The sequence below is a fragment of the Fundulus heteroclitus genome, chromosome 9 (genome assembly GCF_011125445.2).
Source record: "Fundulus heteroclitus isolate FHET01 chromosome 9, MU-UCD_Fhet_4.1, whole genome shotgun sequence".
NCBI lineage: Eukaryota > Metazoa > Chordata > Actinopteri > Cyprinodontiformes > Fundulidae > Fundulus > Fundulus heteroclitus.
The window spans coordinates 35,013,833-35,030,825 of NC_046369.1; the positions used below are offsets into that span (position 1 = coordinate 35,013,833).

Consider the following 16,993-nt stretch of genomic DNA (forward strand, 5'->3'; position numbering starts at 1 on the left):
TACATATCTAACTTTAAATCTTGCACAATGCACCTTCAAGCGCCGCTCGGCGTACCCCAGTTCGACTACTGAGCTACAGCTCAGTGAGTTCGACCAGCCTCCAGCCCAGCTGGTGACGCTGTAAACTAACTCAGAGGGAGAAGAAGACGTGCGTCACTTCGTGTTGACGCAAACTTCAGGAAATGGCGGGTAAATCCTAATCCGAATCAGAGTTTTTCTTGCCGCTCCAAAGAAAAAGTAGCTTGTGACAGCTGTCCCGTGAACCTCCCCCCGTCTTTGGCAAACGCTCGACGCAGCGATGGCGTCTAAAAGAGGCGCCCTCATCGTGCTGGAGGGGGTGGACAGAGCCGGGAAAACCACGCAGTGCAAGAAGCTGGTCCAGGCGCTGCTGCAGAGCGGCCTCCCGGCGGAGATGATGAGGTTCCCCGGTGAGAGGAGGCATCAGCATCTCGCTTCAAGCTCTCGCTGATGTGCGCGATAAGGCATCGGCGCCTTGTCCTCCAGACGTGAACGCGGTGTCGTTGTTTGTCTCTGCAGACAGGAGCACGACCATCGGACAGCTCATCAGCGCCTACCTGGAGAAGAAGAGCGAGCTGGAGGACCACACGGTGCACCTGCTGTTCTCTGCCAACCGCTGGGAGCTGGTGTAAGGCCATGATACTGGGCTTAACCTCTGCTGCTGGGCTCTACACCTCACTAAATACAGTAGGAAAAGCACTTGCGCAAGAGCTACCTAATAACAAATAAATGCAGTAAAGTTGTGAAGCTGTCGTCTGACGATTAATAGTAATTCCCAATAATCACCAATCGTCCATAGCAGGGATCACCAAGCTTTTTGAAGCTGAGAGCTGCTTCATTCAGGGGCGGTCCTAGCCTGCTGGGTACCCTGGGCGAACAAACACACCGGCGTCCCCCCCAACCCTACGTGGAAGAAACCCGCGTAAAATTACGGCTTAATGCGAAGAAAATGTATACATATTATTACAGGTATATGTTTTAAATTATTTTAGGGCTTACTGGAAAAAAAAATAGACTTAAAACGGCTTGTTTTGTAAAAAGCAAACCACGATACTGTAATACAAAGGCCGCTTGTTGCGCTGCGCAATAACCAGAAGTAAGGGGTTTTGTCGGGAAAAATAAGTGACTTGACGTTCTAAAACAAGCCCAAAAAACCGCAACTGCCGACTCATGAAAGTTGCAAGCAACTTTAGAGAAAAACAAGCCCAGAGTCGCTTAGAATAAGCGGACTATGCAGCACCGAAGTTCTCATACACACCCTTCGTGGATTGTATGATGTTTTCATTCTGCTGAGACAAAGCCACATAAACGTAGCCTACCTGCACAGAGGTTGCAGTCGCTTCGATCAGGTCTGGACATTCCAGTGCTGGCTCCTTGCCACCGAGGAAATGTAGAGCATATTTAGGTGTCTGGTCAGATTCCATAGTAAAGTCCTTTGTTACAAGCTCCTATGCAACACTGGCATTTCTTAACAATCCTTTTGGGTTTAGGAAAATCCATGGAAAAAAAGCTCCTTCCATTTGATCACCATCATCATATCGCGAGTCACTCCAGCAGATACAACAAGTAAACAAACTATTCAAGCTTTCCTACTCAACATTTGTCCAAATCCAATATGGCCACGGTGCATGCACGCTGGCACTGAAGCGACGTTAGGGTCCTCCCATCCCCCACTCCCTGGCGACTCAGACCACCATGGCAGAAAGCTACATGCACTGCAGCAGGCAGAGGGCGCCAAATACCAACAAGTAGAGACGTGCGTTTTGGCGCTATGAACATCATCAGTCCGGGGGAATCTCATGCCGCCCGTATCAGAAACCACTGACTTCACTGCTACTGTTTCATGTGAAGGGCTACCTGTACTGACCTTTGAACTAAAGAGTCAGTGCTCACCTTAACTTCATGTAATATAAACATGTTTTTAAATGTAACATATTTTTCGGGCCCTAAAGCGCACCGGATTATAAAGCGCACTTTGAATTAGCGTGTCTGTATGTCTTTGTCCACGCATAAGGCGCACCGGATTATAAAGCACTTTAAATATTCAAACCAAGTGTGTAATATGACTCCGCCACTTCACACACACAGCTCTCTCCTGAGAGAGAGAGCTATCCGTCTCTGCCGGGAGGACAGAATAGTTGGACTACACTGCTCGGTTTCTAACATAATACCAAAATAAATGTAACTTTTATATTAAATGAACTTACTAGGTATATTGTTGATGGCACGTACTCTGGGCGCGGGCTGCCTTACATGAACGCACTTCTAGTTTAGACATTAGTCAGGCAGTCTTGTAGACAGCTCAGGAGGCCAATCGGGTAGTGACACGGTTTACCGTAATGCTCCTAATATCTGTTGAGCCGAGCGGCTTCGTCGCTCGTTTTAACAGATTTTTTTGGTTTATTGTACCACATAAAATCGGTCAGTAAGCACAACTTTAATCATATATATATATGGCCGTGCTTTGGTGGCGCAGTGGTTAGCGCACACGACCCATGTATGGAGGCCTTAGTCCTCGACGCAGCTGACCCAGGTTTGAATCCGACCTGTGGTCCTTTGCCGCATGTCTCTCCCCCTCTCTTGTACCCCATTCCTGTCAGCCCACTATATGAAAAATGAGCCACTAGTGCCGTAAAAAAAAAACAAAAAAAAGTATCATATATATAAGGCACACCATCAATTTTTGAGCAAATGTAAGGATATTAAATGTACCTTAAAGTACAAAACATACGGTATGTAAATACAAGTATGATTAAAAAGGAAGAGCAACTGAATAAAATAGCATTTTAGATGCAGCTCACTGGAGGGTTGTGCTATTTTTTGAACAGGTTACGGGGCACCACCTTTACATCAATGTGGCTGGAGGACGAACGGGAAAGTCAGCGATGCCCCTATGGAGCCTGGTTGAAAATATGTTTGGGCTGTGACATTCTATGTAAAGTAGAGCGATGCTTTAAATACAAACAATGGTAAATCATGTAAATGGAATCCAAATGCAGCATTCTACAGAACATTTTTCATTTGGTATTTTCAAGCCTCACATAAATGAGGACTAAGGCTTTTAATGTTTAACTAAACCAAAATGCCCTATGGGTACTCGAGTGAGGTCCTCGAGAGCCACTACCTGGCAACTTTCCCGCGCATCCCGTCTCCAACACACCTGAACCAAACACCTGGATCCCTTAGTCTGCATTCGGTCACGCAGGAGGAGGATAGTAGCTCTCTACAACTGGAGCTGGCCATCCCTACCTCCCATGTTGTCCCACTGAAACAACTCAGCTGAGGACTTTCTAATCAGACCTCCTCAATTCCTTGCTTCCACCTTTATCTAAAACCCGTCTCCTGTAAAAAAAATATCTGCCATAAATTAGCTCTGGAAGTCTGTGCGCACACAGAACGTGAAATAGAACTGAAGGCTCTAGAAATGAGTCTGGAAAAGGCTGGAATATGACACGAAATGCGTTGAAGCCCTGGGAAATAACTTCACTGGCTTTCACCTATTGAAAACCAAACCTTTGGGCAGTTGCTGCTGTGAACTGTGTTGGGCTCGTCTTCTAGGTTTTCTGTACATAGAACAGCTGTGACCAATCCTGTGCTCCACACGCAGGCCTGTGATGAAGAAGAAGCTGGAGCAGGGCATCACTCTGGTCGTGGACCGCTACGCCTTCTCCGGAGTTGCCTTCACCAGCGCCAAGCCCGTGAGTACTCCTGACGTTTGTTTGTTTGTTAGGGGTTTTTTTGCCTTGCGGTGCTTTTTTAGGTTGTGTGGGAAAAAGTGTGCCCGTCAGCTAATGGTGTCATGCGGGTCTGAACACTGAGCTATATAATACACTGGAGTGCTGATTTTGCCGAAAAACTGAAGTCACTGGCCGCCATCTTGCTACTCCCTACTCTCACAGAATCCCATAGGATTTGGTTGCAACAACAAGCAGTTTTCTGGCTGAGTGAAAATGTTTCACAGGTAATTCTACAGTCAGTGGATGTACTAACACTATCAACTACTAGGAAATTAGGTGCTGAAATATTTTACACGTTATTCATATTAAATATATATGTGTATATAAATATGTGTATATGTATATACGTATATATATGTATACATATATGTAAATATATGTTTTTGTATATTGCTATTTATGTATTTATAAATGTAATATATATATACTTAAATAGATAAAATGCAAAATCTTTCAGCACATGACTTTCTCAGTACTTGATAGTTTTAGAACATAACATAAAACTATATGGCATTTGACATTTTAAAAGTCTTAAGCCCCCCTGAACATGAGAAAATCCTCGTTATTCGATGCTGTAGCGCACATATTCCCTAGTTACTGGGGGGAAATAGGGAGTACCAATATGGCGGCTGGTGGCTTCAAAGCGACTCGTTCAAACAGACGGTGATTAGCACTCCAGTGTATAATATAGCTCAGTGGGTCTGAAGAGCAACATCTGGGTTGATTGTTGCCTTGCAGGGCTTCTCTCTGGACTGGTGCATGAAGCCCGACACGGGGCTGCCGCAGCCCGACCTCGTCATGTTCCTGCAGCTGAACCCGGACGAGGCCGCGCTCAGAGGTCAGTTCGGCGCCGAGCGATACGAGACGAGCGCCTTCCAGAAAGCGGTTCAGGAGAAGTTCGAGCAGCTCATGAAGGATCAATCGGTGAACTGGAAGGTAGGAAGATCCTTTGCTCTCATCCACTGTGGCGATGAAACAAAAGCGATAATCTATCCAACCGGGCTGCTTTTCTAGGTCATCAATGCGTCACAGAACATTGAGGGGGTTCACGACGACATCAGAACGCACAGCCTCAACGTCATCAACAAAGCTCAGACCATGCCGCTCGGGGAGCTGTGGAAGAGAGCCTGAGCGGCTTATCTGCACACCTCAGACTGCTGCCTTCTTATCAACATGAGATGTAATATAACACTTTTATGAAGCACAGAGAGAGAAACAGTTGTGATTTATTTTTAGTCCTCTTACATGTCTGTTGTCCCATCACTTGCCTATACGCTTTGATTAAATAAATAACTTTTAAACCAAAAGGGGTGTATGTTCTAGTCTTGGCAAGGATACTTTGCGTCAGCAGCTAACACACCTTGCCTTTGTGGGTTTGGTTTAGTTCCAGGCTGTTACAGACCTTAGATATTAGTGGACAAACTGCGGAAGCCACAGGCGTCGTTAGCCACTCCGGGACTATTCAACAGAAAACCGCCATGGCAATTTTTACTTCTGGACTCGGGGGAAAGGCACCAGATCACTTCAGCATAAACATTGAAAGTGTTAAGACTTAAATGAAAAAAAAAAAAAAAAAGAGAACACACGCATGTGAAGATGTGCATACAGAATTGATCCTGAGCTCCTGCTACAGCTTCCACGGGGCAGTCTGGATGTCGGGACGCGGCGTCTGGAGGCTGATGAGAGGAACGCCGTTACCACCCACCGACTGCGCCACTGGAGCTGGACTGGCTCAAGAGGTCTCTAATAAATGTTCACCCCCCCTCGGGCTTCTCTTCTGATCCAGAGAAGAGACCCAATCACCCGCCGCCTGTTCAGAACAGTAAATCATTGTCCGTTGCGTTCCTTACAGGGACAAGATTTCAAACTCCTCGTCCTCCGAGTCAAAGAACCGTTCCAGCCTGTCTGAGTCCGAGAAATCTGCAAAAGACATTTCTTTTTTTCACTTAGAGCATATCAAAAACATCTTATTTCTTTCTTGAGGAGGAATGCGGTGGGGTTACCGGGAGTAAGGTTAAGGGCGTCGACGCTGACCATGTGGACGGGCTGACTGTCTACCAACTCGAACATGGGCAGACCTCCTTTCTTGCAGGACAACTAGAAGCAATGACAAACATGCAGCTCAATAAACTGCAACGAAGCTTATGTATGGGAAACATTTCTACTTATGCACGGTAATGTTTTAAGCCTTTATTTCTGGACCTTTTATCTGAAGTTCTGTTTCTTGGAAAGTTTAATATCACATCAAAACAATGAAAAATGAGTTTTAAAACAGATATGTGGGCCTGATGAAAGCTCAGCAGTTGGTCAGGGCGTCTTTTGCTAGGATAACTGCACCAGTGCAGCGTGGCACGGAGACGACCGGTCTGGTACTGGTGAGGTCTGCAGACAGCCCAGATTGCTTTAATAATGGCCTTCAGGTCATCTGCGTTGCTGGGTCTGGTGGTTTGGCTCAGTCCGGCCACAGTCCACCTCCATCCGCCTCGTCACAGTACTCTGATGAACACTTGGCTTATGCACCTTTTATACCAGTGGCACAGCAGTTAGTTCTGTTCCCAGCGGGTTGCCGGTTCCATCCCCTTTGCTTCTGCCAGTCTGCCCCAGCTGTGGCTACTAACAGCGTAAAGCACTTTGGCGTCGTTGGACAAGTACACTCCATACCATTTACCACGCTTTTTTAGAGAGTACCAATGACAGTGTAGACAGCAACACGACCACATTTGTGTTTCTTAAATCCTTGCTGTGTTGGTCTGATGTAATTAATTTGGAGTTCTTATTAGCTGTAAGCCACAGCTATCGGCATTACCAGAAATAAACGCTATAAACATCACTGTGCATAATGGGTCGATATGAGCTTCACTTTTCAAACTGATTTATTCACTTACTGAACATCACTGGGTATGTTTACATGCACAACATTTCACGATCCGATTGAAATACAAATAAATAAAATAAAAAAATCTGATTGTACTGTTTATATAGGCCTACAATCAATCTGATCATGTGTGTTTATACAGGTGCTGGTCATAACTAGAATATCATCATTTCTTTTTCAGTAATTCCATTCAAAAAGTGAAACTTGTATATTATAGTCATTCATTACACACAGACTGATACATTTCAAGTGTTTGTTTCTTTTAATTTTGATGATTAGAACTGACAACTAATGAAAACCCCAAATTCAGTAGCTCAGAAAATTAGATTACTTGAGACCAATAGAAAGAAAGGATTTCCAGAAATGTTGGCCAGCTGCAAAGTATGAACATGAAAAGTGAGCATGTTCAGCACTCAGTACTTAGTTTAGGGCTCCTTTTTCCTGGATTACTGCAGCAATGCAGCGTGGCATGGAGTCCACCAGTCTGTGGCACTGCTCAGGTGTTATGAGAGCCCAGGTTGCTCTGAGGGGCCTTGTTACGTCTGGCATATCACATCTTCATCTTCACAATACCCCAGAGATTTTCTATGGGGTTAAGGTCAGGAGAGTTTGCTGGCCAATCAAGAACAGGAATACCATGATCCTTAAACCAGGTACTGGTAGCTTTGGCATTGTGTGCAGGCGCCAAGTCCTGTTGAAAAATGAAATCTGCATCTTCATAAAGTTGGTCAGCAGCAGGGAGCATGAAGTGCTTTAAAACTTCCTGGTAGATGGCTGTATTGACCTTTGACCTCAGAAACCCAGTGGACCAACACCAGCAGAGGACATGGCACCCCAAACCATCACCGGCTGTGGAAACTTTACTCTGGGACCTTTATTCCAAAGGAAATGCAAAATGTACTTTCATCAGAGAACAGAACTTTTGGACCACTCAGCAGCAGTCCAGTTCTTTTTATCTTTAGCCCAGGTGAGACGTTTCAGACTGTCTCTTGTTCAAGAATGGCTTGATACAAGGAATGCAGCAGCTGAACCATGTCTTGCATACATCTATGTGTGGTGCTTCTTGAAGCTCTGACTCCAGCTGGACTCCACTATTTGTGAATCTCCCCACTTTTTAAATGGATTTGGTTTCACAATCCTTTCCAAGGTTAGGTCATCCCCATTGCTTGTACACTTTCTACCCCATCTTTTCCTTCCCTTCACCTCTCTATTAGTGTTATTGGACACAGAGCTCTGTGAACAGCCAGCCTCTCTAGCAATGACCTTTGTGTCTTGCCCTCCTTGTGCAAGGTGAGGTCCAAAAGATGACAGAGACGGTCATCTTTTGAAAAACTGTCAAGTCAGCAGTCTTCCCCAAGATTGTGTCGCCTATAGAACCAGACTGAGAGACCATTTAAAGGCCTTTGCAGGTCTTCTGAGTTAATTAGCTGATTAGAGTAGCAGCGGGTGTCTTCAATACTAGACCTTTCTACAGTGTTCTGATTTCCTGAGATACCGAATTTGGGGTTTTCATTAATTGTAATAATCATCAAAATCTAAAGAACTAAACACTGGACATAGATCAGTCTGTGTGTAATGAATTAATAGAATATACAAGTTTCACATTTTGAATGGAACGACTGAAAAAAAAATCAACTTTTAATATTCTAATTATATGATCAGCACCTAGCATTATTCAGAATAGAACCACTCTGACATGGAGTTATCAAATTTGCCTAAAAAAATAAACCACAGAAGAAGTCTTTGCTAAACAACAACAAATAGCAAACAAAGCAGTTTTGTACCAGTTTGTTTGTCTTCCGAGCGCTGGACTTGCACCAGGTTCTAATTATAGTTGAAACATTACTGAACAAATAATCATTTTGACCTATTTTACTGTTTTTACAAATAGAAATGTTGTATCGGAAGCACAGGCGGTTTTGCTTCCCGACGTATTTCGGCCACTCAACAACATGGAAATGCGCCACGTTTACGTCGGGCGCACTCTTCTCAGTTTGCCACATTCACAATGACTTGATCCTGACAGGCGTTTACATGCATGTCAATCAGATTGTCAATCGGCATAAATCTGGTCACAATATTCCGATCGGTGCATTTCCGTGATGCCTTTTTATTCCCATCGGCCCTTTATTCTGATTACTTTTGTCCATGTAAACGTAGCCATCGATATTTAATGTACTGAGGTAAACTAGTATAGGGAAAATTCTTCTAACCCAAAGTGTTGCTTTATTCAGTAAAACAAACATCCATAAGAGACGTACCCTTCGTATGCGCATACACCAGTCATCGAAATCATCCTCTGTGTTGCAGAAGAAACCCTGGCAAACAGGAGGAAAGTAACAGGAAAAACCACATTTTACAACTTTCTCGCTGTTGAAGATACTAAAGCGCCCCGCCATAGATTCCTCACTGCCGACGTACCGCTGCGATGGATGGGTCCAGCTCACAGATGTGCATGCGGCAGGGCGGGTGCTGGCAATGGTAGGTCTCATCAGGGACCTGGCTGTCCTCACACGGCTCCACGGCAGGCTGCGTGGTGTGCGGGTCTAAATAGACGAGCTCCTCTCCTGGAGACAGAGAGACGAGTTCACAACGAAAATAGCCTCTTAAGAACAGTTAGGGGGGAAAAAAAAGGAAATGCGATGAGCATGAGCTTTTCACAATGCACAGCTGAGAGTTTATTGTACGAACATGAGATCAGACATACCGACATAACCAATGAAGTAATGGGCACTGTTGGGTTTCCCCCCAATAACACCCAGGGACTGAGGCAGCATGAAGCATTGCTGTGAAAAGACAACAGGGTTGGTCTCACCCCGACTCCAGATTAATTTACCTCACTATTAAGTTTTGCATTTCACTTTTTTTTTTAAAGGAGACTAAAATCCACAAGCCTGAGCAAATTTCACTGCTACAGTCATCCATTAGCCCCTGAATTCAAGCTCTTGCTTAAGAGAACGGCGCGTTGCCAAATGATTCATTCCCCTTGAACCTTTGCACATTTTGTTGTATTACAGCAACAAACCAACAAAACTAGTGCATAAATGTGCAGTGAAGCACTTTTACAAGAACGTATGTTCTTCTATATTCAGTCCCCTTTACTCTGACTCCCTTAAATACAATCCAGTGCAGGCAGCTGCTTTCGTTAGTGACACAGTTGGTACATAAAGTCCAACGGGTTTTAATTCCAGTATAAATGCAGCCGTTCTGTTTCTGGCCTCAGAGGTTTGACCAAGGAACACAGCAGACAGGCCGGGGAGAAGATTCATCATCCAAAAATCAGAGAAGCAGTCAAGAGACCCGCAGTTACTCTGGGGGAGCTGCAGACACCCACAGCTCAGGTGGGGGAAACACGGAAGAAGGGGTTCTGGTCAGAAGGGAGTCAAATTGAGGTTTTTTGGCCCACCTAATGCAAACCGCAATAAGTGGAAGAAAACTGCAGCTGCACATCACCTTGAACATGCCATCCCAAGTCTGAAGCATCTCTGACAGGAAGACGGATGGCGCTAAATACAGGACAATCTGCTGCAAAGGACTTTTATCTTCCAGCAGGACAATGATCCTAAACGAACACCCGCACAGAATGCTTTATATCAAAGCAAAATGTGTGTTAGAATGGCCCAGTCAAAGTCTGAATCTAATTACCGTATTTTCTGGACTATGTGTCGCTATTTGTTTTCATAGTTTGGATGGTCCAGTGACTTGTAGTCCAGGGCAACAATGTTTTTCTCCTGTTCATGACGCATTTTTGACGGATGTGACTTATAGTCAGGAAAATACAGTAAGGATTTTTGGCCAAAGGTAGCCCTTACCCCAAAGACCTACAGCTGTACATACAGTAAAACCTAGTTATAGAAAGTACCGATTCAGAGAAGGATCAATACAAATACGTGAAAACTTTTTAGATTTTTGTCAAAAGACATGCACCCCTTTCCTTCAAACTGACCTGTATGCACCATTAACTTTGAGTTGAACCATCACATCAAATCCAAGTAAAACACATTTAGGTTTATGGTTGTAATGCTACAAAATGTGTGGGGGAAAATGTTCAAGGGGTATGAATACTTTTGAAGTCGCCAACTTTGATTCAGGGAGTTTAATATGAAGCCGGTTGTTAGTTTATAATTAAAGTTAGGTTATCCAGAGCATGTTTCAATTTCAAGCTCTTTAATTAGATTTAAAAAACGTGGATTTCAATACAAAAGTAAAAAAATAAAACACAAATCTCTGTTTAATCATAAAGAAATCATTTCAATGATCATCATCAGGGGTTTTTTTTTGTTGTTTTTTTTTGTTTTTTTCTGCTATAAATTGGGGATCAGAGCACCTGGAAGTGGATGTTCCTAACCTTGAGGGTTTCAATGTAGGCCTCATTGATGTCACTCAGGCCCAGCCTGAGCGGGATGAGCAGAACCAGGGGTTTCCACAGAGCCGTCTCCTCCTCAGCCAGAGCGCACGCTCCCTCCAGACAGCCATTGACCTCGCCCTCTCCCTCCGCTTCACCTGCTAGGTCCAGCCACGGCATGCAAAGTCGCTCTGTGGAAAAACGGCAGAATTCCTCAAATGATCGGTCCAGTGTGTGGTCGGGGTTAATAAAAAGATGGATTATCAGATTAGACAGATTAGAATTAGGCTTCAGACAGAAACAATATACAGGACTGTCTCAGAAAATTAGAATATTGTGATAAAGTTCTTTATTTTCTGTAATGCAATTAAGAAACACGAAATGTCATACATTCTGGATTCAGTACAAATTAACTGAAATATCGCAAGCCTTTTATTGTTTTAATATCGCTGATTATGGCTTACAGCTTAAGAAACCCAAATATCCTATCTCAAAATATTAGAATATTTCCTCAGACCAAGTAAAAAAATAAAATTATAACAGCAAAACAAAATCAAACATTTGAAAGCACTCAGTACTTGGTTGGGAATCCTTTTGCACAGATTACTGCATCAATGCGGCGTGGCATGGAGGCAATCAGCCTGTGGCATTGCTGAGGTGTTATGGATGCCCAGGATGCTTCAATAGCGGCCTTTAGCTCATTTGCATTGTTGGGTCTGGTGTCTTTCAGCTTCTTCTTCACAATACCCCACAAATTCTCTATGGGGTTCAGGTCAGGGGAATTGGCAGGCCAATCAAGGACAGTAATGCCATGGTCAGTACACCAGTTACTGTGAGAATCTTATGTCGTCTCTTAACCACTACCATACTTGTGATTTAGTTTACTGAACCAAGCTGAGTGTTTTTCAAGGCTCAGGAAACCCTGCAGTGTTTTGAGTTAATCAGACGATTCAAGTGATTAGTTGAATAGCCTACTAGTATACTTTTTCACGATATTCTAATATTTTGAGATAGGATTTTTGGGTTTCTTCAGCTGTATGCCATAATCAGCCATATTAAAACAATAAAAGGCTTGCGATATTTCAGTTGATTTGTAATGAATCCAGAATGTATGACATTTCATGTTTTTTAATTGCATTACAGAAAATAAAGAACTTTATCACAATATTCTAATTTTCTGAGACAGTCCTGTAGATCCCCGAGTGTGCTAAGAGTAAAACAGTAATAAAAAAAAACAGGACGTAGTTTTCATTATATATAAAACTAAACTTCTGAATCTCCATTAAAATAAATATGCAACTGGCTAGAATATAAGGGGCAGCCGTTTGAGTAAACAATCCAAGCAAAGTCCAGCGTGTAAACTGGAGAGCTATTTAAAGAGCTTCTGCTGCTGAAACACAACACAGCTGCACTCACTGATCTCCTCGATGATCACAGTGTTGTCCATCGCCACGTGGACAACTAATCTGCTCCACGTATCGAATACAGCCAGCTTCCTGAAGGGGAAACCACAGGTTACACTCGAACCGCATGGGAACGCACCCTGAGGTCCACTGTCTGCAGATATGTATTTGGACATGAATACTGTTTTCTGATTTAGAAGAAACAACACCTCACTTTTACCTTAAGTTAGCAAAATGAGCTTTGGACACTGATGGACCCCTATCCTCTCCCGTACTTACTTCAGAACCTGGGCGACTGTGTTAGGTCCATACCACTGACCGATAGGCTTTCCCTCTCCCACTCCCATCTGGGCTGCAGCGTTCAGGAACAAACAAGAGCGTTTGATGCACACCTCTCCCTGGCAGAGAGCACTCCTCATCTCATTGGACAGCTGTGATGATCAGCACTCACCGATTTGATGGATGGAATAGTAGCTGTCCTTTTTGTCTATGAAGGCGTTGAGAATGCTGATGTACTCTTCTCTTTGTTTCTGGTCTCTGGCCCATCTCCAGTCTGAAAACAAGAAGCCCGTTCTGACATCTGCCTCAACAAGCTCTGCTTGCTACAGCTGAATAGCTGCAGAGCGCACAGTGACACAATCTGCTTCCTGCTGGCTACACCATGATTGTTGCGGCTTTTAGGCGTCTCACCTCTGCCCAGGTGTCTACACATCAGCGCCTGTCCGAGAATCATCTGGCCACACCGCAGCATGCACCCCCATCCCGTGTCTGACGTCGGGCCGGTGCCTCCTGTAACACAGTCACAGTCTGTGGTTGATACCCTGATAACCACACTGCAAAAAGGGAACTAAAAATAAGTGAAAATTTCTTGAAATGTGTGTATTTGTCCTTGATTTGAGCAAGGAAATAAGATGATCTGCCAATGGAATGAGTATTTTGACCCCTAAAATAGGATAATTAGATAAACTGCACTTGAAATAAGATGACTGAGATGAGTTGTTCCTATTTTAAGTGCAAAAATCTTATTCCATTGGCAAATAGTCTTATTTACCTGCTCAAATCAAGGACAAACACACTGATTTTAAGAAAATCTTGCTTATTTTTAGTTCAGTTTTTGCAGTGCAACAGCATGAGCGGCAGGAGCTCCAGTTTAACGGGCGGCGGTGGAGCCCACTCACCGATGGGGGGGAAGTTTTTCCTGTAGGTGAACCACAGTCGGGACGTGACATCTGACAGGATGTCATCTTTCTCTACATTCGATTAAAGAAAGACACATAATACATCTGGATCAAAAAAAAGACAGTGACTGCCTTGTTGGTCTGATATTAATTACCCACTCCCAAAAAAAAAAAAAAAATTATATATATATATATATATATATATATATATATATATATATAAATATATATATATCTAAATATATAAATATAAATATATATATATATATATATATATATATATATATAAAGGAGAAAGGCACAGAGAAAGCTCACCTGTAAGTGCATTGTATTCCTTCCCCAAGATCCACACAGGGTCCGAGGTCTCGGGAAAATCTTCAAACTCTCCAAAGCGAAGTGTGTCGTATGTTAAAGTAGCTGCAAACAGACAGAAGGAAGCCAATGGTGATGAAAGAGACCCGCTGGCTGCTGCTGTTAATGGGCTGCTGGCTGATAGACAACAGGAGGTTATCCATTAGCTGCCTGAGTAGAACCCCAGTACCTTCCAGGATGTTTATTTTTACCCAGTAAGCTTTGAATAAAACATTTACTACTTCTCTCGGTTAAGATGGCTCACATTACTCGTGAAAAGAAAAAACGGGTTTAAGGCATTTTCTGGAAAGTCTCAAAATTTATTTTAAATTGAATACATCTCAGCAACAAAGTTCAAATGTGAAATACGCCCCCATTTATACATGTGGCATTATTTTGCTGATATGTACAGTATATACACACACACACACGGAAATAAAGAATTTGTAATTAGCTTGAAAACAATCCATTATTAATGGTTCCAGCATATCGGCATTGTCCAGTCATTATGCGTTTGCAGACTTATGACGGTGAGTAGCTGGAAGCGGGGGTCTGAAGTCTAAAGCACAGCTGAAAGAGAACACCACCCAGGCAAAGTGTGATGCTCTTAAAACTACTAACCAGATCTTTCTTCAAAGTCAAACTCAGTTTAGATCCATGTTGTCCCACCACCACCACCTTTTGTTTTGCCATCTTGTAACTCGTTATTTGAAATTCCCACCTCCCGAACACAAGCTTCCACCGACACATGCTTCTAGTGACATCACCTAAGGCGACTGATCTGAGTTGCTTTCCATGGGTCCATTTATATCTGTTGGGTTATTCCACCGTTATTTTATTTTATTTTTAATCCAATTCCTCCTTCAAAGGTGTTAACTTGCCAAAGACATTTCGTCAGAATACAGCATGGATTTTAGGGAAACTTGGCAACAATGAATCTCCCAGAAAAGGAAGAAGAGCAGGGCACAAAGGAAGTGCCAGATCTCACGATCAAACGTTTTTTGGCTATTATTTGTTAAGTTTGGTCAGTGCATTCTGTTAGGAAAACGATCACCGGGCAGACGGTGCCAAACTTGTCGTCCCTCAAGGCCACGCGAGAAGGGAGAATTAAGATGAGCAGTGAGAAAAAACGGGGCTAAATAACACCCAGGCTCTGCTTTGCCTTATTAACCAATAGTTTGGGAATGTCATGTTTTCCATAACAACTCTGCAATCAGAGTCTGAGCCAGCTAAGGCAGCGACTTCAATTTGCAGTGTCCGTGTACCGGCCGATCCTGTAACCTTTTTAAGTGATTACAGCAGGACTAGGCTTCAAGGGTTAAATACACCCAGGAAGCAGCTTAGACGAAAAAGCATCAAACTAAACAGATTTAGTCTGATGGACCATCTGCTTCAGCTCCTTCCACAACAGCGTCCACCACAGCCCTGAGGTCACCGGAGGTCAAACTGTGGCTCAAACCTTTACGTGTCCCTTTGCCACGGTGCTTGCTGTTGCCTTGTGGGAGACGATCGACGTAGAAAAAGAGCAGCGATTGTAAAACGCTTTTCTTCAGCGCGTCTAATAAAACCTCGTTTCATCATAACACGCTCGAATCGTACCTGTAAAAAAACGCTGACAAAGCTCGCTTTGTACAGATTAGCCCGTTAACAGAAATCACACCACAGCTCGCTGCTGGCTGTGAGCTCCCAATAAAGTTTTTTCAAAGCTCTTGTTGACACACAACCCGATCCGGGGATGGAAGCGATCCCCCGCTCACAGGTTCGGGGTTACCGGCAGTCCCGGGAGCAGCAGCCGGGCTAGCTTTAAGCACTTCGCTGCTAATTGGAACTAAACAGCTGCTCGGATGTTGGTGCATCAACCGACCAACCGAGATGCTCGTCTTGGGCGTAGCAGCGTCAGCGCAGGCGGCCAAACAAAAAGGAAGTAGAGGAACTTAATAAGGCGAGAACTCCGCAGAAAACACGCGTCGTTGCCACACCTGACGACAGGCCGTCGGGACTTGAGTTTGTGGGGCGACACAGCAAGCTGTCAGCGCCGATATCTACAGCTGATTTACCACTGACAGCAGGCTAACGGGGGTTAGCTTTAGTCATCACTTTAGCAGGCTAACGTCACCGACGCTACACAGCGTTACGCCTCGGCTAGCTTTGTCGTGACAAAAAGAGAAATATACCCGTGTATTTAAGGACAGTACGGGGAGTACTTCTGTTGCTAACCTGAGCTGTTAAAGAAGCGACAAAAGCACTAATTTCCTACAAAATATTGTCTACCTGCATCCATCCCGACGATCTTCACCCTATCTTGTTTGTTGTTCTCCGGACTCTAACCTGCTGGACCAATGGGGGCAGAGTACCACTGTGGAATTCAAGAGGAGGCGGGACACTTCCCCCAACAGCCAATAGAAACAGGAATGGGGTAAGTCAGCGTTCTCTGCAGAACACAATGGAGTGTTTCTAAATAAAATAAAATAAAAACGGGGACTAGCGCCCTCTAATGGTGTCTATTTGTAAGTGCAGTCACGGACGCAAACATGAAGTAACTGAGCGGTTACTCATGTGTCATCTGAAGATTATTATAGCCTACTAGCACTTTGTAGGACTCATACTACTGAAATATGAAAAAAAATAAATTATCCACACAAGAGTTGTTTGAACAATAAGTTTCCATGATAATGCTTTAATTGGAAATAAATCATGTAATTTTCAGTTGTGGGGTGGTGATTTGACAAGAGGCATGGTACACCCATGGTACACCCTGGTCAACAGTCCATCACAGGGCAACAAAGATGCACACAGGACAAACAACCGTGTACAACTGACGCACTCAATACATAGGGGGAATTTAGAAAAAACAATTAACCTAACGGCATTTTTTTTTTTTTTTTTTGGACTGTGGGAGGAAGCCAGAGTACTGAGAGAACCCACATTTGCACAAGGACAACCATGCAGGATTGCAGGCTGACATTTAAACCCAAGATCTTCAAGGCAACTTTAACAACTATGCTACCATGTAGCCCATAGATAGCGAAATGATAACAAAGCTTTTAATTTTCAATAAAATTTTACATATATAGCGCCAATTCATG

General features: G+C 43.7%; 2 protein-coding genes across 2 annotated transcripts; one reads left to right on the forward strand and one right to left on the reverse strand.

Moving 5' to 3' along the window:
• Positions 1 to 143: 143 nt before the first annotated feature.
• dtymk (deoxythymidylate kinase (thymidylate kinase)) lies at positions 144 to 5,062 on the forward strand. Its single transcript, XM_012861164.3, has 5 exons — positions 144 to 428; positions 538 to 646; positions 3,626 to 3,716; positions 4,494 to 4,691; positions 4,770 to 5,062. Exons 1-5 carry the CDS (start codon positions 299 to 301, stop codon positions 4,884 to 4,886), a joined length of 645 nt encoding a protein of 214 aa, XP_012716618.2. The 5' UTR covers positions 144 to 298; the 3' UTR covers positions 4,887 to 5,062.
• On the reverse strand, positions 4,964 to 16,306 carry atg4b (autophagy related 4B, cysteine peptidase). The gene is made up of 13 exons (XM_036141574.1): positions 16,179 to 16,306; positions 13,872 to 13,973; positions 13,557 to 13,628; positions 13,069 to 13,167; positions 12,830 to 12,931; positions 12,658 to 12,730; positions 12,392 to 12,471; positions 10,979 to 11,166; positions 9,338 to 9,416; positions 9,052 to 9,197; positions 8,892 to 8,948; positions 5,759 to 5,852; positions 4,964 to 5,675 (listed from the first exon to the last, which is right to left on the reverse strand). The coding sequence occupies exons 1-13, from the start codon at positions 16,186 to 16,188 to the stop codon at positions 5,602 to 5,604; spliced, it is 1,176 nt and encodes a 391-aa protein (XP_035997467.1). The 5' UTR covers positions 16,189 to 16,306; the 3' UTR covers positions 4,964 to 5,601.
• Positions 16,307 to 16,993: the final 687 nt, after the last annotated feature.